This window comes from Opisthocomus hoazin, chromosome 14, assembly GCF_030867145.1.
Source record: "Opisthocomus hoazin isolate bOpiHoa1 chromosome 14, bOpiHoa1.hap1, whole genome shotgun sequence".
Lineage (NCBI taxonomy): Eukaryota > Metazoa > Chordata > Aves > Opisthocomiformes > Opisthocomidae > Opisthocomus > Opisthocomus hoazin.
In genome coordinates this window covers 9,816,223-9,843,290 of record NC_134427.1, presented here as the reverse complement: position 1 = coordinate 9,843,290, position 27,068 = coordinate 9,816,223, and the positions used below count along the sequence as shown (strand labels likewise).

General features: G+C 47.4%; 1 protein-coding gene across 3 annotated transcripts in view; it reads left to right on the top strand.

Moving 5' to 3' along the window:
- Nucleotides 1–27,068, top strand: part of DOCK11 (dedicator of cytokinesis 11) — an 87,170-nt gene that overhangs the window by 18,002 nt on the left and 42,100 nt on the right. For 2 of the 3 annotated variants that reach the window (XR_012765466.1, XM_075435131.1), the window contains exons 2-24: nt 727–843; nt 1,067–1,156; nt 1,866–1,948; nt 3,107–3,176; nt 5,379–5,474; nt 8,284–8,418; nt 9,671–9,848; nt 10,301–10,380; nt 10,947–11,030; nt 13,077–13,217; nt 14,913–15,122; nt 15,492–15,614; nt 16,621–16,703; nt 18,193–18,315; nt 18,493–18,569; nt 19,526–19,710; nt 19,813–19,878; nt 20,046–20,138; nt 20,542–20,665; nt 21,334–21,455; nt 21,916–22,002; nt 23,854–23,943; nt 25,425–25,543. Coding sequence is in view for 2 of the 3 variants with exons in the window: in XM_075435131.1 (XP_075291246.1) it covers nt 727–843; nt 1,067–1,156; nt 1,866–1,948; nt 3,107–3,176; nt 5,379–5,474; nt 8,284–8,418; nt 9,671–9,848; nt 10,301–10,380; nt 10,947–11,030; nt 13,077–13,217; nt 14,913–15,122; nt 15,492–15,614; nt 16,621–16,703; nt 18,193–18,315; nt 18,493–18,569; nt 19,526–19,710; nt 19,813–19,878; nt 20,046–20,138; nt 20,542–20,665; nt 21,334–21,455; nt 21,916–22,002; nt 23,854–23,943; nt 25,425–25,543 (2,576 nt within the window). In the remaining variant the exon portion in view is untranslated. The remainder of the gene's footprint in view (nt 1–726; nt 844–1,066; nt 1,157–1,865; nt 1,949–3,106; nt 3,177–5,378; nt 5,475–8,283; nt 8,419–9,670; nt 9,849–10,300; nt 10,381–10,946; nt 11,031–13,076; nt 13,218–14,912; nt 15,123–15,491; nt 15,615–16,620; nt 16,704–18,192; nt 18,316–18,492; nt 18,570–19,525; nt 19,711–19,812; nt 19,879–20,045; nt 20,139–20,541; nt 20,666–21,333; nt 21,456–21,915; nt 22,003–23,853; nt 23,944–25,424; nt 25,544–27,068) is intronic. The other variant, XM_075435132.1, reaches the window with a different exon arrangement.

Sequence of the window (27,068 nt, the reverse complement as noted above, 5' to 3'; positions counted from 1 at the left end):
CTGCAATAACCAACACAATGGTATTCTCCTAATAGTTTTTACTCGTGACTCCAGGGATTTTGGAGAAGCTTATTTTGCTTCCCAGAAATGTAAGTCAGAGCAAAACCAGGCCCCAGATTTTTCCAGCCTTCGGCTGTGGCTGAGGTGTGATTCATGGAGAGAGCTTTCCTGCCTTACCAGAAGGATGCCACTCTTCCTTCCACGAGGCGAGACTCCTGCGCTGGAGGCCGTAGCAGCCGGCTTGCTCTCATCTCACCAGTGGCACGTTTCCAGAGAGAGCACAACTGTCATCAGCTCCTCCAGCAAAACCAGCTCCAAGCTGAGCGGAGGCAGCGCAGGAGGCCGTATTTCTTCTCAGCCGTACGGATGAGCTGCTCGTACATAAAGATGATGAAGCTTGCAGCTGTTAAAGCTGTGGCCTGTCCAGAAGGATTTCTTGCTCCATTAAGAAATTAGAGAATGTGCTTGGACGGGAGCAGCGCAGTGCTTTGTTTCTTCCCGTAGCTTATTACCAGGCACAAATACCATAACCCCTTGTTTCCCTCGCTATAAAACGTGCACAACAGTGGGTAGCTGCATCACGTGAGTATCAGATTGCTGAATTAGCGAGCAGTCCGTTGTAACACAGTGACGGTTTGAAATTGTCAGACTAAATTAAGCACAAAATATTAATTATTTTATATGTTATATATATGTAATTTTTTTCATCTTCTATTTTTCCTGCAGGAAAAAACCAAAGTGGTTGAACCCTTGGACTATGAGAACGTGATCCTTCAACGCAAAGTTCAGATCTACAGTGATCCCCTCCGGGATCTGCTGATATTTCCGATCGAAGATGTATCTGTGAGTTTGCACTGGCTATTTCTCATGTTTGAGCTCCAGTCAGCTCCAGTCCTGCTTACCTTGGAAAATTTCCACTGTTAGCCGCAAGTTGATGTTGGCTGCATTACTGACATAAAACCGAAATGACCCACTGATGATTTGGTCCCACCACATTTATTTAAAGCAAGTATCAGTCCCTGAAGACCCAGTTTGCACCGAAACCATGTTTTCCTTTTCCCTGCAGATCTCAGTCATCGGTCGGCAGAGAAGGACTCTCCAGTCTACAGTGCCAGAAGACGCTCTAAGGAAAGCTCAGAGTCTCTTCGTCAAAGAGGTAGGGGCGAAAGGCCACTCAACACCTGCCGCAGCCCTTTCTCCCTGCGGCCAGGTGCTCTGCTGCAGCTCCTGGTCTGTGAGGCTGCAGATCACTTGGGTTCTCCTGTGTGGCAGCACTGGTCTCTGGCAGGCGGGCTGCACGAGGCAGTTCTCACACGTGCCTCTTGCGCAGTGCTTCCTTCCCATGGGTTTTGTACGCAGCAGACGAGGCGTGTGGCTTCGCACCGCCTGCCTGAGCAGCAAGGTGCTGGCATGCAGAGCAAGGGGTGGACTCCACAGCCACCCCGGAGCAGCCGGGGTGCCGCGGGTTTGTTCGGTAAAGGACCATGCCCTCCAAGTGTGGTGGAACTAAATGCCAAGTGGGGGTCGATGTCGAGTTAGAGGCACTGCATTTCTGAGGGCAGAAAATTGGTGCTTTCTGTAGAACAGTCCTCTCCCAAATCACTGTTCCTTTTCTAAAGCCTTGGAGCGATGTAAATAGAAAATCAGTAGCTGTGTGGCAGGCCAGCTGCCGTGTGATTTTTGTCTCTGTGCTGAAAAGGTTCCGTATGAAATTCCGTGTTGCAGTGCCAAACAAGAGAAGCAGCCCTGTTCAGACCCTTTCCACTTGTGCTTACCTCACCCAGCAGCCTGTAACCTTTCAGACTTGTGCATGGTTTTTTTTTGCTTGGTGTAGCTTTCAAAGAGCTGTATTGTTTTCCTTTCAGTGCATTAAAACCTACAGCTCAGACTGGCACGTGGTAAACTACAAGTATGAGGAATACTCAGGAGACTTTCGGATGTTGCCATGGTAAGTGTCGTGGTCCCTTGGAATACTAATGCATGGTCACAGGGCCGGGGTTTGATCGGGCTGAGGAGAGACAGCCTGCCATTGTTCCTGATGCCTGTGCCACAAGCAGCCTCCCTCCAGAGATACATCACTCTGAAGGCTGGGGACCCAGAGGTTTGTGTTATCACGCCGTTGTCACTCAGCTGTGTCAGAGAGATGCTGACAGTGTTGCCAGCATGGGTCAGTCATTTCACATCCCATCAACCGGCGTGCAAACAGCCCCCTCCATCTGGGACCAGGACAGTCTGGGCACGTGGCAGGATAAATGGTGTCGGCGGTGTGTGCTCACCCCAAACCGGGAGCCTGGTTGTCCCCTTGGGCTGACGTTCTCTGCGTGCTAGACGTGGTGTTTCCATGCTGGGCAGACCCACTTCGTGCCCCCCGTCTCAGAGAAGCTGTTGTACAGCTTCAGTCCGGTGGTGTAGTATTGCTGTTAATGTTGGCAGTGCTGGGGAGTTGTCTGCTCTGAAATGTCAGGCTGTGCCAGCGATTCCAGCCCCAAAGCTAATCAGGTTTTTCAGACAGGCAAATACATCTCTGATTTCTGCTGGATTGTTATTTTTTCAGTGGTGGTGCCTGCTCTGCTCCTGCTCCCCATGCCCCGTGCGCGTCTGGACCACTGTTCAGGCTACTTGTGTGCTGGCAGCTTGTTAAATGCCTTTTCTTGTTAGCTGACTGAAGTGGGTCTGTTCTGAGGATCTCACAGGGATGTGAAGCAGCAATGGGGCAACGCTGTTAATCAAATCGTATTAAAGTTTGTGAACAACCTTGCAGTCTGATCTTGCTTCTTTTTTAGCAAGATGGAAGATAGACAGGCCTGCTGCATCTCTGTGTTGCATAAATGCAAGTCAGCAAAAACTCTGCAGAATCAGACAGCTAACATGGAGAAAGCTAATTACATACTACTTGTGCTTAATTTCCATGAAATGCACTCAGAAGTTACCTTTCTCCAGCTGTATGGGGCTGTAGGTCTCTTGAAATCTGTCTTCTGCCAGAGGACAGTTCTGCTGTGCTCTGTAGTTCGCATTTTGGCTTTGGTTCTGGATCCACCATCAGCTGGCTGGCTTGGAGGGCCCTTGTTTTCCAGTCATTAAAAATGACAATGTGTTGTGATTTCAGCAAATCCTTTAGGCCAGACAAGATTCCATGCCATGTGTTTGAAACTGATGAAGACTTTGAAAAGGATGAGGTAAGGAGAATTTTTTGTTTTACATATTCTGCTCTAAGATTTGTTTAAAAAGCAGATTTCACAAGGCAAAGTTCAAATTCAGTTCCCAGAAATGGTTTTCTGGTGAGATGTCTTGTACTGTGATTCTGTGACCAAAACTGAGACAGTGATTTATTTCAAAATATGACAAGATAATCTTTTGGAGCCAAGAGTCTCCTAAATTATCTGGAAGATTAGCCATCGTGTTTCTGATGGCTTTTTCACTTCAAACAGTGCAGCAGTGGAAGAGAAAAAAGGAAGCCAAATGGTTACCAAGTAAAATTCTTCACGTCCAGGACTAAAATTGAGTAATTTGGTTTTCAACTGTAGTGTGATATCAGGGTTCCCCTCTTAAAAAGTTTTGTGCACTACCACATAACCTGCAGTTTTTACTCAGTCATTTCTACCCAACGTAGTCCCGGTGTGTCAGTCCCGTTCTGTACGTACTGTGCAGATGTTCAGAGGAGTTTGCTTCCTTGGAAGTCGGCATGTGTGTGCTCAGCGGGTTGCAGAGCAGATGCGCAGCCCTGGAGCTCTTCCATGGGGGTCAGCTGGGGGCTCTGGCAGTTGGGCCATCTCATTTTGGACAATGCAGATGCCATGTTTCCTTGTGCATGTTGCATTTACTGCAAAAGGGAGGGTAGCATTTTTCTGTCTCAAGTACCATGTGAAGCTTAATTCACACATGTGACAAGAAGTTTTAGTTTACGGGGGGAAGAGTTTAGCCCAGCTGTTTAAAATCTGCGTGGCACCAAGATGCTGTTGCTGCTGAGGACTTACAGAGGAAAAGGGAAGTTTCTTTCTTGCAGAGCTGAAGATTTGAAGGGGCTGTTTCATGCACGTTTCTCACAATTACTGTGTGTGTCCCAGCACACCTCACATCTGGACTGGGATGACTTCTTCATAAATGGAAATGTATTATCAAGTTTGGCCTTGATTTTTTTTGGCTGTGTTGTCGGTTTGCATTACATCGTTAAAGAGGTAACACCTCAAGTTAACAATATCTAATTTGGGCTGGAGACAGAGCTGCGCAGTGTGTTATCAGCATGCCTCTAAAAAAGCAAAAGGGCAAAAATATGCTCTCAAAATTTCGTGGAGACCTTTTTTGTTCTGATCGGTGTCCCAAATACTCAACGAAGTGAAGTGACTGATGTTGGTTGTGGAAGAGTATTCAAAGTGCTTTGGTAGATATTTTGGCATTTATGTCTTTTGGCAAGGCCATATCTAAAGGATTCTGTTTACTGACAGAGTGTTTGCATTAGAATTACGTAATGGAAATTCAAGTAAAAGAAATCTCTTGATCAAAAAGGTGAACCATTATAAAGGAGAAATAATGAGTTGTTTTACCCAGGGAAATAGCACATTAGAAAATTTACTTTCTCACTGGAAGTTTGATAAGAAGAAAGTGAAAATCTGCCATTCGGGATGCGGGAGGTGATATAAACCAGTTGCTTCATAGCTCATCGGCAGACAGTCCAGGTCCATCTCTGCTGCTGAGTCACTGGAAGTCCCAGGGCGAGTTGTTTTCTTCTCTCTGGGATCTGGTTTCCCTCCCTCTGCAGTGGAGGTCACAGGTGTGGCTGGAGAGCCGTCCTCCATCTCTGAGACCACGGGACAGGAGCAAAGATGGAGATCCCAGCTGGTACACCAAAAACAACCTGGCTGGGTCACTTGAAACTTTTTTTTTGCTAAATGTGAAACCATTCAGTTACATTTCAGCTACTGGGGTTCGGTGGTTTTTGCCTAAATTTAAAATGGAGAGTTGATTTATACAGAAGGAAATGATGAAATAAGTCTAGAGTTCTGCATTTTGTGACTTTCTGGACAGACCATTTTGAAAATTTCCTTCTTCCCCAGGTTTTTGAAATGCTGCCTAAGAACCAACATGCGTTTCCTCATTGCAAAATTGCTGTGCAGCTCTGTGAGCGTAGATGTAATCTTCCTTTTTAGAGCTGACCCAAACTAGCCTGCTTTGCCTCTTTCTTGGAAAGAGAGGGCCCTGAAGTTTTGTGTGATAACACTGTACCTGTACATGTTAGACATGCATTCTACGTGTTACTGTATTGCTGTAGTTAAAACAGTATTGCTTTCTGGGCTGGACATACCCCTTGCCTCCAAGGGGAATTTTGCAAGGGAGGCAGTTCACCTGATCTGCTCTTTTTCTGATCTTTTGCTCTCTTTCAGGATTCCTCGTCCCTGTGCTCCCAGAAGGGCGGTGTGATAAAGCAAGGCTGGCTGCACAGAGCAAACGTGAACAGCACAATCACTGTTACCATGAAGGTGAGTTTGATCCAGCGTTATATTAATTGTGAACAGGGCACAAGGTTAAGCTGAGACCAGGAGTGCAACGGGTGGATTTGGTTTTGGATGGACATCCATCTCTCTTGTAGCATATCCCAAGGTGGACTGGAAAACCCAATCTGGTAACAGCTTTTGACCCTTCCCTGCCCAGACTATAAGGCCAATGCACTTCAAATCATGGCAGGCAAGCCGAGCAAAAAGGCAAAGCGTGTTCTAGTAAACTAAGATTGGTTTCTGAATGAACAGCTGAGGCCTGGAAGAGGAAGGCAATTTAAATAACTGGAACAGCTGCCCTGCAAAGAAGACTTTCTGAATTGATAGTTTCCTTGCTGGTAGGAAATACGTACGGAGGCCAGCTTTAAATTGAAATGACAAGTCTGTGCTTTGAAAGCAGGGCTGATGTCACTGAGGAGATGGAGCATTACTGACCTAGAAGCAACAGCTGCTTTGTCTCTAGTGTATGTAATCCAGCGTGACATTGCTTAGGTTTTGTGATGGAGGTTTTTAATAGTTCCACCGCAGGTTTTTGCTGTGGCAATGAGCCCGTCTGTTGTTCCACCACACAGCTGCCTTGTTACAGCGTAGAGAGAATATCAGGGAGTTATGCTCAACTGTGCATCTGAAGGATGGCTGCAGTGAGGCTGCTTGGTAGGGATATCAGTAAATCTCAAAAAGCTCAATTGTTCTGAGGCTCGATTCAATGAGTTATGCTTTCGTGAGAAGTGGAACAGGACAGTTCATAGCGCTAATTTCAATTTGAGTTTTAGAATGACTCCTCATGAGCTTGACGGTGAGAGACTGAACAGGGTTTTCTGATCCTCTGCTTTTCCGAGCAGCAAGGTTGAAGCCATTTCTGCTCCTGTAACTTCTGGAGGAGGTATCGTACGTGCTTAAAGCGGTTTGTTGGGTCCATTCTTAACTAAGCCTCTTATGAGTGCTGGTTCTTTCATTGCTGTGACATGCTGAGCTGTTGGTACCTCACTGTTGCTAAGCATGGGCAGAGAGTATATTGTGAAGAGCGGCCCACAAGCGAACTGTAATTAGGCTACAGCTGCCAACCTTTATTTCAGAGTAACCTTTCTTTTGCAGAGAACGTCCCTGGTTTGGCCCAGCTCTCTCGCTGTCTGTTTTGCAGCGTTTTGGTATGCTGCGTTACAACCACGGTGTAAGGATTTTCTCTCTTCCTTTCTTTCATCTCTGCCCAGGTGGACCTTCCCAGTTCTCCAGCCATCCATCTGCAGTTGCAATGCTCACCAACAGTGCCTGTAGCCTGATCAGAGGGGATGTTCCCTCTGCTCCTAGGTTTATAGTATTCATTTCAAATAATCATGGGCTTCTGACAGATATTTCTGACAGCAGTGCTTACAAGGGGGGAAGATCATAGGAATAGTGTTTGCTGCTCGCTTCTGCATTTCCTTTTGAACAGAATTCAGAAGATGCAAATGGTTCAGCATGAAATCCCATAACCACAAGGGATATCAACCCTGTAATATCTAGAGAGAGCATCCACTGCCAGAGTTTGAGGTTGATTCACTGAAGTGCTCAATCAGTGTTTAAGCTGGCTTATCGCTTTGCACACTCAGCTTTCCATGTATTTTTGTGCTTTGTTGAACTAAAAGTTTAGTTAAATCTTATAAAACTTAAAGCTCAACAACTCATGGAGCATCTCTACAGCTAACTGATCATCTAAATGATGCCAGAGGTTACCCTTCAGAGGGCTTAGGTTACCGTTCAGAGTGCAATGCTCCCTTCCAGTTCTGCACGAGTGAGCGGTTTTATTGAACATGTGCTAGTGTCGGTAATGATGGGAGCAGGAAGTTGCTAGCAGTCTCCCATCTGGGATGAAAAATGCTGTGTTTGTTCATAGATCTTCCCAATGTGCAGAACAGTGGAAATACTTAGAGAGCTGCTGGCCTCTGCTTCCGTCTTGATTCTCCTAACACAGATATCTAGCAACTGTGAAATGCACCCTGCTCCTTACAGACCTGACAGCATATGGTGCTACCATAATTGCTGACAAAATGTTCCCCTGGATTATAGTCCAGTGCTTACTGGCTGACAGACATAAAGGAAGGTGTTCTGAGATACAGGAGAGTTTGGGGATTTGGGGTTTTTTCTCCGATTTAATGCAGTCTTCCTAAAAATCAATAGCTCAAACATAGGAACACTTCTCCCAAACTTACTGCTTTCTGAGGTGAGAATTGAACACTAAGCCAAAGCCAGTTCATGAAAATAGGTTTGTATAAAAAATCGAAGCAAAAAAAAAAAAACAACACAAAAAGCCAAGCAGTTGAATGGATTGCAGTGTCTCTTGGCTTGCATTTGAGTGCTGGGAATTTCCACATGTCTGTTCCAAAGTCTTCTGGAAAATTGCTTTGTAATTCTAAATGAGGTCTTTTATCAAAAAGGCTCTGGAAATACCTGCTTTAGGGTGGGATGGATCTTCAGGTGATGTGCTGATCTGAACTTATCGTGCAACGTTACTTTGTAAGGATAAATGAGGCTGGAGCCAGCTGAGAGACAAGCTGCAAGCCCTGGGGCTTTGCTTTAGATCAGCAAACTTATCATGACAACAACAAAGACATTAAAATTAAAGAAGATGATGAAATCTCTCTTTACAAAAACAAGTCACACTCAAAGGGGTGAATCTGCAACACTCCAAGGTCATCGATGTTTCTTGTTACGGTATTTTCTCAGTAGCAGGAGGGCAGATACCGAAACTGAGACTGTGGTTTGTAATATACAACAGAGTGAGCGCTTGCATGAGCAAGATGTTGTTCTTTTGCAGGTATTCAAGAGGAGGTATTTCTACTTGTCACAACTCACAGATGGCTCCTATATTCTTAATTCCTACAAAGATGAGAAAATTTCAAAAGAATCCAAAGGCTGTATTTTCTTGGATGCTTGCAATGACGTTGTTCAGGTAGGTGTGCTTTCTGCCTGGCCATACATGAGCTTATGCACTGCTAGCTCCAAGACACAAACACTTTCTGTGCCATCAAGAGGTGAAGGCATGGATTTGCAAACTAACCCAGAGCTGGTTTGCTCTGCCAGCCAAGCTGATTAAAATCCAGGCAAGGAGTCTCATAAGGGTGCCATACTTTTGGCGAGGAAGACAGAGAGTGGAAGAACTGCTGCCAGAGTAAAATGGAAGCCTTTCACCATCACCTCATCTGCTGTCTCCCTGGCTCTGTCCATCTCCTTTACCTGGTTATCGTAGGTCAGTTGCCTTCCAAAACTACCTGAGGGTTGAAGCCAGTAAGTAATTGGTGTGACTTAGTCTTGGACACCTTCCTCCTCTGTTCACTGCTCACACCAGCTTCTTGTTTCTTCAGTTACATCCCAACAGGTCCATGCAAACATGCAGCCTCTTGGGACTTATGACCTGCAAAGGGCTTGTAAGGTTTTAGGAACGGGTATTTGTACAGGGCTTAAACCTGGGTTTGCTGTGTTATACTGAGAGTGAAGTGCAGCAGTGGATTGCTGCTGTGCCTTCTGCCATTGCTGTCTCTGCAGAAGCTTCAAGCACCGAGTGTGGTGGAGCCGATACAGGGCAGCTTAAATTACTCCGGCGGTTTGCTTCAGCATGGATGAGTCAGAGCTGTGTGTTTCCATTTATCTTTCTGAATACAGCAAAAGCAGGAGTGTGCATGCCTTGGTGATGTACAGGATGTACTTCCCAAGTTGCACTAGATTTGCCTTGGCTTCTCATTTGAAAATGCTGTTTAAAGGCCAGCAGAGCTCAGAAAATTTGCATTGAACCATTTGCTTTTAAGACAGATGCCTCTAATTGTCCTGAAGTGCAACATTACTTACTGTGTCAGGCAAATCCAGTTCCTGGCTTCTCTGGGTAAATCTGAAAGGTCTAACGACACAAGTAGCTTGCTCGCGCTCCTCAGTGCGATGGCTGTGGTTCAGCCTGGCTTTCTTCCACCCTCAGAGCAGCTGGCACCCGTGGAGCTGCGTGCTGCTGGATCGCAGCCGTGAAACCCTTTGCGATTACTGCAGGAGAGGCGCTGTGTCAGGGAAGGTGCTTGCATTGTTAGGTGATTTTCCCCTATTGTGATATTTCAGTTCAGGATGCTTTCACGGAGAGGACCCCCACAGCAGGTACTGTGCTGAGTTGTTGAGACAAATGTAATCCAATTCTTGCTCTTTCTTGTTTGTTTGTTCAGTGTCCTAAAATGCGCCGTTATGCATTTGAACTCAAGACAATAGACAAGTACAGCCACTATCTGGCAGCTGAAACTGAGCAGGAGATGGAAGAGTGGCTGGTAACTCTAAGAAAGATCATTCAGAGCAATACCGAGAGTTTGGGGCAAGAGAAGAAAGATACGGTGGAATCTGTGCAAGGTCAGTTTATAAATAAACACCTACCTTCCCCCCTTCTCCAGCAGGATGCAAGCAGTGTGCCTGGAGAATTATATACTTTTCTTTCTGGATTAATAGCAAGAATTGTGGCTGACACACAGTATCATGCCAAAGGACTTAGTAGAATGTAGACTATAGTCTGAGGAATAAAAGTGAAGGGAAACATGACCCTTCCTCTGGATGGGAAATCCATGGCAAAATTTCAGGACTCCTGGAAAATTTGCTTTGTGCTGAAGTTCTGCTTTGGAAAGACCTAGCAGGCTGTAATAGTACACTCTGGTACTAGTAATGTATGGAAAAATCTTACTCGTGAGGAATGGAAAAGTCTCCATGAACTGTTTCTCTGCTATTGTAAGCAAATATTGCAGGATGCTTTCTGGCAGAGCAGTGCTCCTGCAGTTGTTTTGAACATCTGTTTTTTTGTGTTCTTGCAGATGAGGAATCAAGCACTCAGGGAAAATCAGAGAACATCCTGGAGAGCCTGGAGAGAAGCATGCATCCGGAGCTGATGAAGGTATCGTGCTTGCAGACATCGCGCTCTCAGCCCGTAGCTGGTTCTCTCCACCATGTCTTTGAAAGGGGTTTTCCACATTCTGTGTCCTCAGCTCTGGGGGAGCTGGGCAGACGCCAAGCGCTGCTGGGGTCTCTGCTGTCTCCTCTGCCTGTCACATGGATGGGGCTCCGTGCTTTGAGGCTGCACGCTCCTCACCTCCAAGTGTGGAACCCTTAAGGAAGAACTTGGAGCGAATGAAGGGCAGTTGTGGTCGATACCGCTCATTCCTGCTCATCCAGGGTGACGGTCCCAGCCATGAGAGCGGAGGGGCAGTCGGGTGGCAGCTGCCTCGTGTATGATCCAGAGTGTGGTTGCCTACTTCTTTCTGCTTTCTCATTTGGCAGAGCCACATCACTTTACTTTCATTGCACCATGTTGGTGACTACAGCTGAGAAACCTTGGGTTATCTCATGTATTACAAAGGGAACCTGAAAAATAATTTTTTGTTTTGCTTCCGTTCTTTCCAAAGAACAAATGTTTGCCTCTGTGTGACCAGGCAGTAATATCAATGCTTTCCTTTGTCCTAGTATGGAAGAGAAACAGATCAGCTGAACAAACTGAGCAGAAATGAAGGAAGACAAAACCTCTTTTCTTTCGACCCGGAAGTCCAGGTAAACATCCCCATGTTTGCAAATGCGAGGGTTTGCTCTCTGTAAGAGCTCCCTTGGTGTCGTGCCTCCCCTGTTCCCTTGCACGGCCACAGCGTTCGCCTACAGAGGCGGTGTGTTTTTCTGTGGATTGTAGAGTAAAACTGCAGCCCATGTCCCTGTCAGCCAGAGCTGAACAACTTGTAAATGCACAGGTGATAGCTCAGATAAAGGGAGGACTCACAGCAGCCCCACACATGGCCTCCCTCCAGCTGTGCTGGCTTCTGTGTGATGCATCTTGATGTTGCTGGATTTCGAACGCATCATCTGGGCCTCTGGGACGTTCTCATGGTTGCAGAAGCAGCAGAAGTGGTATCGCAAGGACACCCGCGATGCTGCATGGGCTCAGCACGTCTGGAGTAGGGAGCAGTGGTGTTAAAGACCATGATAGCGATTTACAGGGAGAGTCTCAGTCTACAGGGAGTTTTCAGATGTAGGGGACATACAAACAGCAAAAACACCCCGTGCTGTTCTCGTGCACTGGAGTAGGGTTTCATTGAATATTGGCTTGTTTTCTTCTTGGCTTTGACGTCTTTGCTGAGCTTTCTGCCAAGGTCCAGATGTGGGATTTCAGTGGAATGAGCTGCAATTGTTAACACAGTTTTAAAGAATTGTTCCAAGTTGTTTCATGGTTTCTGGTTCTCCTTCTGGCATGCTTTGGCTTGTTCACACCTGTGAAAAAGAACATTCTTGTTTAACAAGGAAATGTAATTAGTCCTTGAAAGATTTAGTTGTACTAAATGAGCTTTTCTCTTGGCACTTCTTTGAGGTCTTTGACAGGAGAAGATAAGCATCCAGGAGGCTTTTTTTTTTTTTAATAAGAGAAGCTTTGAGAAGTCTCTATGTTCTAGTCAGATAATAAGAATGGAAATATTATTCAGGGCAGAGCATCTAAGATCTCTTTTTTTGCGTAACCAAATGGTTAGGCTGAATTCACTGCCCTTCCTCTATACCCAGAGCTCTTCATTCTGGTGTGGGTCAGCTGGATCTGCTGTAACACTGGGCATTCAAAATCACTGCCCTAGTCAATGCTGGTGTGTGCGTGCATGCTCGTATGCCTGGTGCTAGGGAAACTGGGAGCAGGAACGTAAACCTGCAGCGTACTTTCCTCATCGAAAGGAAACAGGGGAAACAATGGAAAGAGTTTCCCAGAATCAGATTAACAGCCTATTTTGCTGAAATTACGTGATTGTGACATATCAGTTTTGCAAGTGAGTTTCTGCAGATTTGAGGGGGAAAAAGGAATAGGACTGCGCCAGACTGTCACTGAGAGACGTGCTGGTATTTAGGGCTGCTTGGTAGCTCTCTGACCCCCGTGCCCAGTACGATGGATATGGTGAAGTCTGAGGGTCCTTATCCGGCCGATGGTATTTTGGTCATGTACACGTCTTCTCTCTGGGAAGGGCGGGTGTCAAGGCACAGACCAGGCGTGGGTGTTCTGGGTTAGGAAGGCGGTGATTATGATCAAGACTGTTTGGATTTCCCAGCCAGCTCTGCAGCCTTTGCTGTTTCTGACCACGCTGGTTATTGCTCTGCATCTAGAAATGCCTTCCAGTTCGAGATGTTGTTCACAATCCCAATGGCGTGTGCCTTCTCTCTATTTCAGGCACAGGGACCATGTCTTAAACTAGGCAAATCTTCAAAATGGAAGATACTTTTCTGAGTGTAACGACGGCTTATGTTCCGCTTCTTCCCCAAGCTCTAAATGGTGTTTGGGAAGATCCCCAGGGTTACAGCAAAGCAGGAAGGAACTGAAATCATACTGAGGTTTAGTTTTCTGTGCTCTACAAACCAGATTGCTAAAAGTTGATACATCCCCATGAATTCATGTCTTGAATACATTTGTGTAACATCACCAAATGGCACTCATTTGTGAATGTCTTGTACCTTTCGTACTGCTTTAAAAAAAAGTTGGTTAAGATAGTATTGGCTGTAATGTGATTCCTTAACATTATTCAGGGGTTTATCTTATTTTTTTAATGAGACCAGATTTGTTTGTTTGCTGTCTAGAGGCTAGACTTCTCGGGGATCGAGCCAGACGTGAAGCCATTTGAGGAAAAGTGCAGCAGGCGCTTCGTGGTGTGCTGCCAGGACTTCTCCCTCAACCTCCTCGCTCAGCTCAGTGACAGGTCGGAAGGAGGACCCACCAACGTAAGGGGAGCTCTGACATGTTCTGCTTTGTCTTCTTTCCCCTCACTGGCAACAAAAACACTTGGCAGATTAATCTGGGTGGATAAAAACATCCCATTTTGCAATGAGCTCCGATGGGATCTGGACAGGAGGTGGCTGCTGGTGCCAGGTCACTGCTGGATTTGTCTGCCCTGGTATTTTGGTGTTCCAAACGTATTCTGGGGAGGGGGTCTGTCCTGACGTGGCTAGGCCTGCCAGGAACTGGGGCTGCTGGGAAACCAGCGGTTCAGAGGCATAGGGAATGGGGAATGTGTGTCTGCCACGTTCTGTGTCCCTGTGAAAGTCCTGTTGGTATATGATTAAGCTCCGTCTCCAAACCACTCACTGCTGTGTTTTATTTCATTTCCCCTAATGGTAAGGGATTTCCCTGTTCTGAAACCTTCTTCTGACTCCCAGCCTAACTGTATTCACAGCCACTTTATTATATGCATTTGTCATGGTGCCAAAGTTGTGCCTTAGCCTAAAAAGCTCTTGCTTGTGTTTTCTGAGCCTCTGATGTCTGTAGACAGCTATTACATGGCTCCTCAGCCTTTGTTCCGCCAGGCTGAACAGACCAGGCTCCTCCAGTCTTTCCTCCCAAACCATAATCCTGATTATCATGTCCCGCATTTGCTCTGGCTGGAGTCAACCCTTTATGCAAGGGTGCCAGAGCAGCAGATAGCGTCACAGGGGAGGCAGCGGCACTGGCACTGACCGGTCTCTGCTGACGGTACTTTGTCTGATGCCTGTTAGAATTGCAAAGGCTTTTTTGTGATGGTTTCATGGTGGCAACTCCCAGCTGATACAGCAGGCTCGTTCTCCTTGGTAACACCAAGCAGATGAATGCGTTGCTGATAGCAGAGATTCTTGTTATTCATCCTTAATCAGGACCAGAGTCAGACCTAATCAGCAGATTTTTAGTATTGATGTAATGCCTCCAAGTTATGCTGTAATGTCTCGGACACACTACAGCCTTATCTTCAGGCCTCCACTTTATCTTTACATGAACACATGCCTGCTAGGATCTTTGAATTAAAAATACATGGAATTATTGCCACTTGCCTTGCACTGTCAAGGTCAATAGCTACCAACGGGTTGGCAGATTTTGCACATGTGGTTCCTCAGCAGGGTTAGCTTTGTATTTGAGCTCTCCTGGATGGGAGAGCTAACTTTGCTCCTGTGCCACCCAGCATTTAGCAGCTGAGGAACATTTTGAGTGTCTTGCAGTTGGGCCATCAACAGCTGATTGACTTTGGACAGTCGTGGAGTGGTCTTTAGCACGTGAACATAAACACTCTAAAGTTGATTTCTTTCTCATTGCAAAGGATAAACGGCTCTGATGGGTTTGGGTCATCTTTTCTTCCTAACTTCATCGTTTATCACTTCTGTAAAAAAACAAATGGCGGTCATTCTTTGTATTTCATTGATGGTTTTAAAGTAGCTTTGTTTAAATTGACTAAAGCAAAATGCAAGAAGATGCAGAAAAAAAATGATTTTATGTATTTACAAAGTGAATAAACATGGATTGTCTGTAAGAATTCTGTAAAATGCTGGTGTACAAAACTAAAAGAACAAACAGATGCAGAAGGGAAACCTAGCAGGGAAGGCAATGCCTGTGAATACTCTTGAGCCTGTACCATGCATTTTTTTGACGCATATATTCCATCAAATTTCCAGGTTGAGCCCTTTTTCCTAAGCTTGGCATTATTTGACCTGAGAAATAATTGCAAGATATCAGCTGACTTCCACGTGGACTTGAACCCTCCATCTGTCCGTGAAATGCTGCTGGATAACTCTGCGTCTGGAGCGGAGGGCACCAAAGGCTGTTCGCCAGGCGAGAGCCTTGTGCATGGTGTCCCCGAGTCTTGCCTGCGCTACATAAAACGGGTGAAGAACTGACTTTCTCCTCATTCTGTACCTCTCTTGAGACTGTGGCTGTTCAGTGGCATTGTGGTGTGTCATTATCGACTGTGTGGAGAAGCAGAAGCCAGCTTTTCTCCTGAGCTGTGGGGTTTTGGTCAGTGTCTCAAGAAAGTTGCCACTTTGGGCTCGCTGGCAGCAATGGGCAAAGCACCAGGTAGAGTTTTTCAAGACTTGACCATGCTCAAGCCTTGTGAGCCCCCATGGCCCATCCACAGCAACAGCCAGAGCAGGGTCTGTGTGCATTGTGAGAGGACAGCGAGATGATCGGGGCCAAGCCCAGCAGTGTGGGTAGGGTGTCCTGCTCTCTGACAGCCTACTGTCTATCTATTGCAGGGTGTTTTCTCTGTGACCGACCCACACGTGGAGATCTTCCTGGTGGCCCGCGTGGAGAAGGTGCTGCAGGGCAGCATTACACACTGTGCAGAGCCCTACATGAAAAACTCAGACCCGGGGAAGGTATTGGATGGGACCATGAGCGTATCTGCTTAGTGATGCTGTCTGCTGCTGTGGGGAGTACTGTGGTCTGAAATATGGGTTGTTTCTGCTGTTCTTCAGCTGCTTTCTGGCAAATACTGGTCTTCATCCATTCTGCTACTTGTGCTGTTCCTGGGCTGGCTTCAGCTGGGCTGTCCTGGGAGAAGTGGTTCCTTCCCCTGGAAGGAGGCAGAGGATTTTTAGAAACGTCCAAGCAGTTGGGGCAGGGAGACCTTTCACTTTACACTTCAACAAGGCAAAGCCTGGGCTGGCAGCAAAGAAGTGGGATGCTTCATCCCCTGAGAAAGGGGCTGCACTGCTACATCATTGCTACACACAGTGTCTTGGGCTGGTCCTGGCTCACACTGACTGGGAACAGTGATGTTTTAGTAGCAGCAGAAAATGGGTTTCACCCTGTATTCTGCTCACCCTGCCTCTGTCTTGCTCTATGCAGAGTGCCAAGGTCATATAAGCAAACTTATGCAAAGAGTGGTCATTGGTCCTGGTCCTGCTGGCATCAGTCTCTGCATGCCAGGTGGAGCTGATGCTGCCCTGCTGCACCTGGTAAAATTAGTCCCTGGAAAATCAGTGTATGGAAAACCTGGTGCGTGATGGCATTCCCTCGGCACACTTTGCAAACCTGTACAGGATGAGCCAATTACAGTCAGTGTTGGAAAATAACTACTAATACTCTTTGGAAAATAAAATACTAATATCCTGATGGTTTAATGCAGAATCAAGAGGAGTTTTAGTAGGACTGTGCCCGTGACGTGTTTGCTGTTGCTTTGCAAAAGTAAGAAGTGTGCATGGTGTGAAGTGACAGGGATGTCTACCAACTGCTTCAGCAACTGTTGCGCTGTGTGCCTGGGGACCTGTGCGTGCTGGAGTACGGAGAGTTTCTTCTCCCTGGAGAGCGCCGCGCTCTCTGCTCCTTTTCCAGGGCAGCGTGGGAGCCGCGGCGCAGGCTAACCTCCGTTGTGTTTTGCAGACCGCCCAGAAGGTCCATAAGGTGGCCAGGCAGGTGTGCAGCCGTCTGGGGCAGTACAGGATGCCCTTCGGCTGGGCTGCCAGGTAGGTCACGGCGGGCTGCGCTGTGGCGGGAGCTGCTGCTGCGCTTTGTCCCGGCGCAGCCAAGTGGATGAAGTCAGTGTAGCTGCAGCCGAGGGCAGAATCTGGCTCCGATTCCCAAGACCGAGTGGGGATTGGCCTGAAATGCTCTATCTACAATTAGAAACAAAATATTTGAAAAGTAAACAGTGCTGGGAAGATGCTAACCTTCCTGCTGACCTGTAGCTACTGCTGACAGGGCAGAACATTCTTGGGGAGAAATTACACCGTCCCGTGCTACCGTGGGATCAGCGCAGAAATTCCCTCCTGGCACCAGCCATTGCCAGGGACAGATGAGAGTGGAGGACCTCCTGGCCTGGCGGTGGCAATCAGCTGGGGTTTGTCTCCCATCTTAGACTCTGATTTAATTAATGTTCTTGGGAACGACTGGAGATAGTGATCCCATTCCCTCGCTATTTTTTTACTGGAACTGATAGAGTACGTCAGCGCTAACTCCCTTAAATCTTACATCAGAGGAAGGCCTGAAGGCGAGTTCATCTGCCTCCTATTGCTAAATTGCTGTTTGGTGCTGACAAAATGGAGAGCAGTGACGTGGGACCACCAGATGACTGTCACAGTGGGCTGGGATTTGGTGATAAGCAGCTTGCAAGGTGTATTCTTGAGCTGAATTTTCCTGTGACACTTTCAGGATGGTGTTTCTGGGATGCAGCTCGCTCCTGGGAGCCAGCACGCAGCCTGCGCAGTGCCTCAGCTCTCTTTCAAGTGGTGCCTCAGCATAAAGTTGGGCTCTGTGTGGGCATTGGCTTTGCTGGGCTTTGCATTTGTTCCTGCTGTGTAAAGAGCTGCATTTGAAGACCAAGATGTAGAGTGGCCAACAGCCTGGTGTGGGGAGCTGTGTTGCTCTGCATCCCTGGAACAGTTTCCCTGTGGGTTTCAGAGGAACCGTACAGAAAGGGAGTACAGGTGCTTTCATGTTCCTGCTGTGCACAGACACTCGCAGCCTTTATGTTCAAGGGCAAAGATGCGGGTATTCATCCAGGGCAGAGTTCAGTCTCCTGCTCTGGGTTCAGGAGGAAGCTGCTGTACGTCCTGAGACCGGTCTTCATTGCGCACTCCTTTCCTAGGAGGATTTCCATGCTCTAACCCCATGTGCAACCAGCAGGATGCTTTCCTTGGTGTTAGGGAAGTGAAGGGCGTTTGTGACTGTGGGCCGTGCTTGGAACTGGGCTGGGTGTGTAGTTCTCTCCTGGCTGGAGAGAAGGGAAACAGGTGATGTCCCATCCAATTTTGTGCGACATGGTGAGTTGCAGGCTGTGTGTGGTCTAACCACCATGTGAGGATGGGAGGGTGGTCAGGCAGTCTGGCGTGTTCAGAGTGGTCACAGGCCAGTGAAGCTCTCGCCTGGTAAACTGCCCTTCAGCCTGATGTGTCAAAGACCTCAGTGTCTGCGTATTTATCAGCATTTAGGAAATGCGTCTCTTCTTTTCTGCAGACCAGTGTTCAAAGACTCCCAGGGCACTCTCGATGCTGAAGGAAAATTCTCGCCTCTGTACAAGCAAGACAGCGGCAAACTCTCAAATGAAGATATGCTGAAGCTTTTAGCAGAGTATAAGAAGTAAGTGTAAGAGACTGGTGGAGAGGCTGAGCAGGCATTTTAATATACATTTTTAAACAGTTAAGTGTAAGCCTGAGATAACAATTTCTAAAATATCAGAGCGTAACAAAAAGCCCTGCTTGTGTGTTCAGCACCTGAGCTTTCAAGGTTCACACTCTTGTTCATTTCTCCCTGCAGACCAGAGAAGACAAAACTACAGGTCATTCCAGCCCAGTTGAATATCATCATCAAAGACATCCCGCTAGACTTCACAAGTAAGGATCTTGGATCTTATAATAAATGCTGATGACTCTAGCCTCAGGAGTTAATGCTTCTATGGGGGGTTTTGCTGTTTCATTAACAAGAGTATCTCGGGGCTGCAATGATGAATGAGTAATTCAGTACAACCACTGATTTGTAAGCCTTTCTGATGGATTCTGTGGAGGGATGTGGTCCAAGTGCAGAGGTTTACCTGAGGGGAGCATATGCTTTGCAGTTTGGCTGACACATCCTAAATCTGAAGGAAGCCTCCTGCCTGCTTTTGTTGTCGTTACACCAATCTCATATAGTATTTTTGATCCCCAACACCAGAGGGCTTCACAAACATGGTCAGTGTGATTCTTCACTTGGCATGTAAAGGAACTGAGGCAAAGAAAAGACTCGTAATGTGTTCAGTGTCACCCCATGGGCCTTCAGCAGCTCCTATCATGGGTTCTCTAGTCTCGCGAGTCTCAAGTCATCATCTCAGTAGCCTGTCTGCTTCAGTCAGGTGATGTTTGCATGACTGATAAAACAGTAACTTAATGGCTTAAGTTCCTGGAAGTCTCAAGGTGCAGGCCCTGGGCAGAGTAGCCACCCGTGCCTAGACACAGGTAATTCACAAGACCCGTCGACTTTGCCCAGAGCTACAGGAAAGTGCCGCTTCTGCAGTCCCCATTGGCAAGGAGAGCAGAGCCCCATGGTGCCTGTGCACCCGTCTTCTTTCAGTATTGCTAATGCAGTTGGGGACCAGAGATGTTGCATGATCAAGGAGAGAATTTTCCGTTAGTCATTTCAATGGGAGTGGTCCAAGTCCTGCTGGCTGGTCAACACACACAGCCCTCTGATGTCAAAAGAGCTGGATGCTCGAGAGCAATGGCAGAGTTTCAGACCTGCAAATTTCCTTTCATAAGGGCTGTATTTCTCATGTCTTGTGGGGTGTGCACTTAGCCAAGCTTTTCTTCTCTTCTAGATTGTGTCACAGCTTCTTATATTCCTATAAAGCCTTTTGAGAAGAGCTGTGAGGACATTGCAGTTGAGGTGGAGGAGCTTGTCCCAGAAGTTGCAAAATACTGTTATCCCTTCACTGTCTACAAAAACCACCTCTACGTCTACCCCTTGCATTTGAAGTATGAGAACCAGAAGGTATTTGCAAAGGTGAGCAACCTGGAGAGCAGTCTGCAGCCAGACTTGGCATGGTCTGGGGTGATGCTGCTGACCTGTGGCAATGGCTCATCCACCTGTTCTCCCTCATTTCAGGCAAGGAATATTGCTGTCAGTGTGGAGTTCAGGGATTCTGATGAAGCTGATGCCAGGCCATTAAAGGTGGGTACCTGTTATTTCTAGGGACCTGAGGCTCACTGCTGTGCACTGTGTGCCAGCCAGGCTGAGCATGAAAATAAGAAAGCACTGAGTTTCCCTGCTGGTTTAATTTGGCCAGCTAATTTACGGTGGCAGCAACCCTGAATCTGGCTCTTAATTTGTGTTCCCAGTGTATATATGGCAAACCTGGAGGCCATCTCCTGACCACAAATGCGTATGCTGCCGTGCTGCATCACAACCAGAGTCCGGAGTTCTACGATGAGGTAAAAACGAAATGGTGGGAGATAACAGATTTTCCTTGATGCTGCAATGCCAAGGGGCCTTTCAGGATATCTCTTTTTCCAGGGCTGGGTGAAATATGGGTAGAAATAGTCGTCAGCCCTTTGCCTTAGTAGAAGGGCTCACCAAAGCCAGAGACTTTGTCAATTTTTAATGCCAGTTTGTTTTCTGCTGTCTTTACTGTCACGCTTTGTGCACTCCAATCACACACTCCCATTAATAAGTAATGTGCAAATGTGATGAAAATGTTAGCCAGGAGTTATTTAAGATGGGTAAGAATGTGTCTTGTGTAACTGCATACAACATAACATTTGTGAAATAAAATACAACTTAAAATATTACTCCACAATTAAAAATACAGTCTTATCTATCATGATATCATTTTAGATTAAAATTGAGCTTCCAATTCACCTCCATCAAAAGCATCATTTGCTTTTCACCTTCTATCATGTCAGCTGTGAAATTAATGCAAAGGCAGCATCGAAAAAACAGGACACCGTTGAAACTCAAGGTATGTTCACTGCTTAAATTACTTCTGTTGGAGTGTAAGAATCCAAGATGAAATGAATGTAGGGACATGAAAAAATATTTTATTAAAATACTAGCTTATTTGAATTTTCTTTTTTGAAAGCAATCGAATACAAATCATAGGTCTAAAGTGGAATAAACTGTGATGGTTTTAGAGTATAATAAAGCTCAAATTTTTGCTGCAATCTGTCAGTTATTTCTGCGTGTTCTTGACTTGGCTTGTACGAATGGGCCTACTGTCAGTGAAGTCACCAGCAAAAACTTGGCGCAAGGTCAGGGCCTCAGGGACTGATCCTGCCAACACTAGGCATGTGTAAGAGCCTGAGCGTGCCCAGGTCCCACTGGTTGGGATGCCTCTCCATACAGCCAGTCCTTGGGTGGCTGAAGGACCCTTGTCGTGATGCACAAGACTCATACACCATTTCTGCCCCTCAAACCCACTCCTGATCTTGGTTGAACTGTGTCTGAATTTTGTTCACCGCGTAGAACGCTCTTTAACAAGGCTGATATGGTCAATCTCAGCCTCGTTGAAGCCACTTACACAACTGTGAGTTGGATTTTCTCAGGGTGAGACATAGCTCTTTTTGGAGCGTGAGCTAAACATGTATGGTGGTGTGTCTGCTAACTCTGGTCTGCTGGTTGCCTCCACAGTGGGATTCGCTTGGGTCCCGTTGTTGAAGGATGGGCGCATTGTCACCCTGGAGCGGCATTTGCCGGTTTCATCCAACCTTCCACCTGGCTACCTGGGTCTGGGCGACACAGAGTCGCGAAAGGTAAGGCGGCCGTTTAAAATGGGCTTAAACGTAAAGTGAAGAGGAAAGCTGAACTTTTGTTACCACTGTAAGTTCTGGGCTTGTATTTGCACTCTGCTAGGATGGAAGGATCCCTACTGGAGGGGAGCCCCTCAAAGCTTAATGTTCTTGGGGGTGGGAGACAGGACACTTTGAATTCCACTTTCCATGGCTATATAGGTTGCAGAGAATATTTTTGTGGCAGGTTGGATTGGGCTGTTGCATGTGGTGCAGAGCAGGAGTGTGGGCACGTGCTCTGTGTGCACGTTCTTGGGGGGATGCCTTTGCCCTGCCAAGGATACAGTCAGGTCGCTGGTGTTTGTGGGGCAGGGTGGCCTATTCTTCCACCCCAACCTGTACCTTCTGACCAGGTGGCTGTCAGCACAGAGCCACCATCTCACCCCAGTCTCAAACCAAGTACTTGAATGTTGTCTGTTCACAGCAGCCGAGTGTGGATGCGAAGTGGGTGGATGGAGCAAAGCCGCTGTTTAGAATCAGAATCCATTTGGATTCGACCATTTACACCCAAGTAAGTCAAGCACCTCGTTCTTAAAGACTTTCAACACAAATGCAGGGGAAGCAATTGCAGTATCTCCATGACTGCTACGCCACAGGCACTGTGTTTGCAGAGCAGCACTGAGATTCTCCTGTAGCAGCAGGTCTGGGATTACTTGCAGGGCTCTGCTCCTTAGCCCAGATGTGATGAAACAGTTGTGTGAGTGAATGAGCCTAGGGAGATGCTGATGTTTTCTTGGCCAATTGCACTGTAACTGGCAGGACCAAGGAAGCTTGAGCAAATGAGTTGCTTCAGTGATGCAAAAGAGAGAAGAACTGGTAGAAATTGAAGGTTTCCCTAGGTATTAGACTGTTCATTGAGTTTAAAAAAAAAAAAAAAGGTTTTCTGACAACAGAAGGCACAAGAAAACAAGAGTCCTGATTTCCCTTTGAAACCAGGCCAGGCTTACCAAGTCCGCATGTGTTCCACTGTCTTATGGTAGTGATCGACTTCCCCAAGCTTCATGTGATGTGCAGCAAAGATCCCCAGCGAATGCTCTGGGGGGGGGCACCTCCTGTCATCTCTGCTGATGCGGAAGTGCCCTTGGCAGAGCTTGTTGTCCCATGGTGATATAATCAGCTGCACTTACATTCACAGCAACTCACTTTCAGCATCGTCTAAACCTGTCTTACTGATTCTGTGCCGCACTGAGAGCACCACAGTAGTTCCATTCCCCACCAAATTACATTCCCAGATGCTTTTTCAGGGTTAAATAACCAAGGTAATTAAATTTAAGCTTGGAGAAGGGGAAGGGAGGGGAAAGGGGAGGAGAGCCTGTCTCAGATGGACAGCAGGAGGTCGGTGAGGCAGATGGTTAGGCAGTCTCAAAGAGTCGCAGCTGGGACGGAAGGGCTCCTGCTTCTCCAGACCAGTGTTGGACGGGGATTAGGGCTCGGGGTAGTGCAACTGCAGGAGAATTTTAACACTGCTGGCAGTTTTGTGCTAAATCTCGAGATTAGTTGGGAGTCGGGATGGGCAGTGGTTGGGTACGCTGGAAAATGTGGGGAGCAGTACTGTAGTCCTAGATGGCAGATGGGGACCAAGAGTGCCACTGGTAGTGACATGAATCATAGAATCATAGGTTGCAAAAGACCTCTAAGATCATCAACTCCAACCATCCACCCAACACCACCTTGCCTACTAAACCATATTGCAAAGTGCCACATCTACACGTTTTTTGAACACCTCCAGGGATGGGGACTCAACCACCTCCCTGGGCAGCCTGGTCCAATGTCTGACCACTCTTTCAGTAAAGAAATTTTTCCTAATATCCAGTCTGAATCTCCCCTGACGGAACTTGAAGCCATTGCCTCTTGTCCTATTGCTAGTTACTTGGGAGAAGAGACCAACACCCACCTCACTACAGCCTCCTTTCAGGTAGTTGTAGAGAACAATAAGGTCTCCCCTCAGTCTCCTCTTCTCCAGACTAAACAGCCCCAGCTCCCTCAGCCGCTCCTCACTAGACTTGTTCTCCAGACCTCTCACCAGCCTCGTTGCCCTTCTCTGGACACGCTCTGGCACCTCAATGTCCTTCTTGTAGTGCAGGGCCCAAAACTGAACACAGTATTCGAGGTGCGGCCTCGCCAGTGCCAAGTACAGGGGCACGATCACCTCCCTGCTCCTGCTGGCCACACTATTCCTGATAGAAGCCAGGATGCCGTTGGCCTTCTTGGCCACCTGGGCACACTGCTGGCTCACATGGGACTTGCTAGGGATGTGGCCCACTGCCACAGGTACATCAGCGAATTTTCAGGTGTAGGCTGCAGAGTAGGGGTTGACAAATACGGAGGCTGCTGTGTTGAACTTGTTTTTCTTCTCTTCCAGGACGTGCACTTGCACAAATTCTTCCAGTACTGCCAGCTGGTTCAGGCAGGAGCTAAAGAAGTCCCAGGAGAGCTTGTTAAATACCTAAAGGTGAACAGTGCCTGTCGGTGGGCTTCGTTCATGTGTTTACAAACCATCAGTAAATACCCAGAGCCCTGCCCTGTAGGAACACACAATCAGTACAACACTGGGACCGGTGCGGTGTGCACGATCCTGACTGTTACTTACTGGCACAACTGTCTGTGTGCTGCTTCCCACTGCCTTTCACAGCAGATACAACAAGTAGTCAGCGTCGCTCTGCCGTGCTGATGGCAAACCTTCCTCTTGGTGGGCTCACACACTCCTCCCCTGCTGCCCTAGATCTGATTCAAGACTTTAAGCTGTAGCACAATTCCTCATTTTCAGGATTATCCATTCAAAACAGGATTTTTTTTTTTCAAGCTGAGAAAGATCTTTGAGACTATCAGTCAGTTAAATTTGACCACAGGTGACCTGTGACCCCGACCTAGCTTTTCAGCAATCACTGCAGCATGAGTAAGGGCGTCGGAACAGGTCCAGGAAAGGCTTCTGCAGGGAATAGATTTCTTGGCTGTTTACTGTCCTTGCTTCCTTCCATAACTGCCTGTTTTTGGGAGTGCTGCTGTAGCAACAGCTCCACTTCCAGTGATGGGGATTTATCATCACAAGGTTACTGGGTGTGTTTCAGACAACGTACAAATATTTTAAGAAATAGAAATAATGGCAGGTTTTGAAGCTAAGCACTAAAAGAACAGTTGCTTTGTTGTCAGCATTTCAAGGGCTTGGGTAGGTCCCAGCCCTGCCCAGCCGCAGCAACCTCGCTGCAGTCTGCAGACAGGGAGACATTTACATGCTAACCACAAGTGAGGGCTTCTTACCACCAATACCTCAATAATTTCAGTAATTTAAATAACTAGATACAGATTAAGAGCCTTTCGTTAGATTTGCAGGTTTGAAAACTGAAAATGAAAAGCAGTGTCTTTCCTAGCCCCGTATTGTGAGATTCAGACAAAAGATCTGTGAGATGCACCAGATGACCTTGACCTGCGCCAAATCACTTAAATCTGATTTCTGATAGCAAGCTATGCCCTTTGGAGAAAAGTCTTACTACTAGTCATTGGGCATCAGGTTTCTTTGCTCCAAAGGCATTTGTGAAAATGGGACTTGGTCACTTCAAAAAACTGCCTGAAGCGATGAGAAGAGTCGGGAGCAAAACTTCAGCCTGAAATTCTGGATTGTTGGGGTCATATCGTAGCATGTGGCCTCTAATTAAGTCATAGCTGCCTGGGCACATCTGAGAGGAGAATTAATACCTGCCATGAGTGATTGATGTAGCTCCCTGAAGGCACGCAGCTGGGTTCTGTCAGCTGGAAGGCAGGCAGTCAGTGCTGCTATGGGTCCAAGTTCTCCTGTCCTTTGGCGGTCTGAAGCCCACACCCTGAAGTGTTTGCTAATGCCTGTCCTATTGCCACAGAAATGTCTCTGCACTATAAATATTGAACATCTGCAAAATATTGAACTAAAAGTGTCTGTGTTTTGAACATTTGTTTTAGTGTTTGCACGCCATGGAGATCCAAGTAATGATTCAGTTTCTACCTGTAATTCTTATGCAACTATTTAGAGTCCTTACAAATGTGACCCAGGAAGATGAAGTAGCTGTCAACTGCACCATGTGAGTGTCTGGTAAACCGTCCGGTTTTCTTCAGTTACGAGTGCAAAACCACAAACTAAAGTGCAAAGCAGGGTGCGGTTTCCCTGTACAAGGTGCTAAGTGACAGCATGGGCTGTCCCCTACTGCTTGCTCCCACGACGTGAAACACCGACCGCTGTTTTCTCCTGGCACAACTGGGTTGCATGGGGCCGTGGGGGGACCTTGTCCTGGGAGCTGCGTGGGGAAAAATGTGGCATTTTAAAGATACTGCTGGTTTGTTTTTCAAAAGAAAAAGGGTTTACTGGCGGGGATGGCTCTGGGAGCCCAGTTATTGGGGTGTCAGAAGGCTCCGGAGCTCCCAGGCACATCCCAGCTGCAGGCGGCAGATGTGGTTCCCCTGCGGGAGCGATGCCCCGCTCTCGTCCCCGCACACCGGTCCCCTGTGTCAGAAGTATTGCTGAAAATCCCAAGGTGCTGGGTGTGTGATGCTGCAGAAGGAGCCACTCCACTCGTTTTGGCTCAGAATCTGTGGCCAGAAGCGGGCCGTGGTTTGTCGAGCGATGCTCTGCCGTGCCTGCAGCCCCAAGAGGGCAGCACCCGCTCGAGCCTGGTCCCCCAGAAAGCCTTCTGCGAGGCCCAAAGGGAGCAAGAGGTGCAGAAGCACCTTCCCTGCCTAGCTCTGGCCATGGCACCCCTGTACCGATGGGTGCATTAAATGATCCGTCTTCCTCCCGTGGTTCTTCCTCTGTGAAGTGCTGCAGTGCGAAGGGGGATTCTGGGTGCCGCTCCATGGAGATCTTCCTCCGACTCCAGGAGGTACCGCACATCCATCTACCGAAAGCATCTCGCTCCCACGAAACTGGAGGTCGGAGGCTGAGCCCTGATCCCCCGGGATGCGGGGCTCATTGCAATCACAGCCCTGCACCGTGGGGTGCAGGCTGTGGGGACCTCTCCTGTGCAGAGCACTGTAATCCCACTCTGCTGGAATCACCAGAGGGCAAGGACAGGGGAACAAGTGACCCCAGCTACCTGCTTGGTGACCAGCTCCCACCTTCACTTCCAGAGATTTTTTTCAAAGTCTGACCTGATGCTTTCCAATTTGTCAACAGCTTCCTGTTTAATGACAACTGTTTTCTCATCCAGACTTTCAGAGTGGAATTTAAAACCCGCTTTATCTGATAAATGGCTTGTAAACTCCTCCTTGTGGTTTGGCCTGTGGGGTCTGTGGCAATGTGCAATAGTTTGTTGTTCTCTCTGGCTGGGACTGGAATGTAAATCCCCAGTGCTGGCTGGGGAAGCCGGGCGCTTGCTGCCTGCATCAGCCACCTGGAGCCCTTCCAGAGGGCTGGCATGTTCTCCAGGGTCTGCTGTCCCCAGTGAACTGCAAGGCAATAGCCCAAAAATGATCCAGTCCATGTAACAAGAAGCAAGGCAGGATACATAAGATGTAAATTCAGTAGAAAAGAGCCTTTCAGAATTAATAAACTCAGGGGAAGCAGGAAGGTATCAGACTATAACAATGATGGAGAATTTTTTTCCCTGCTTC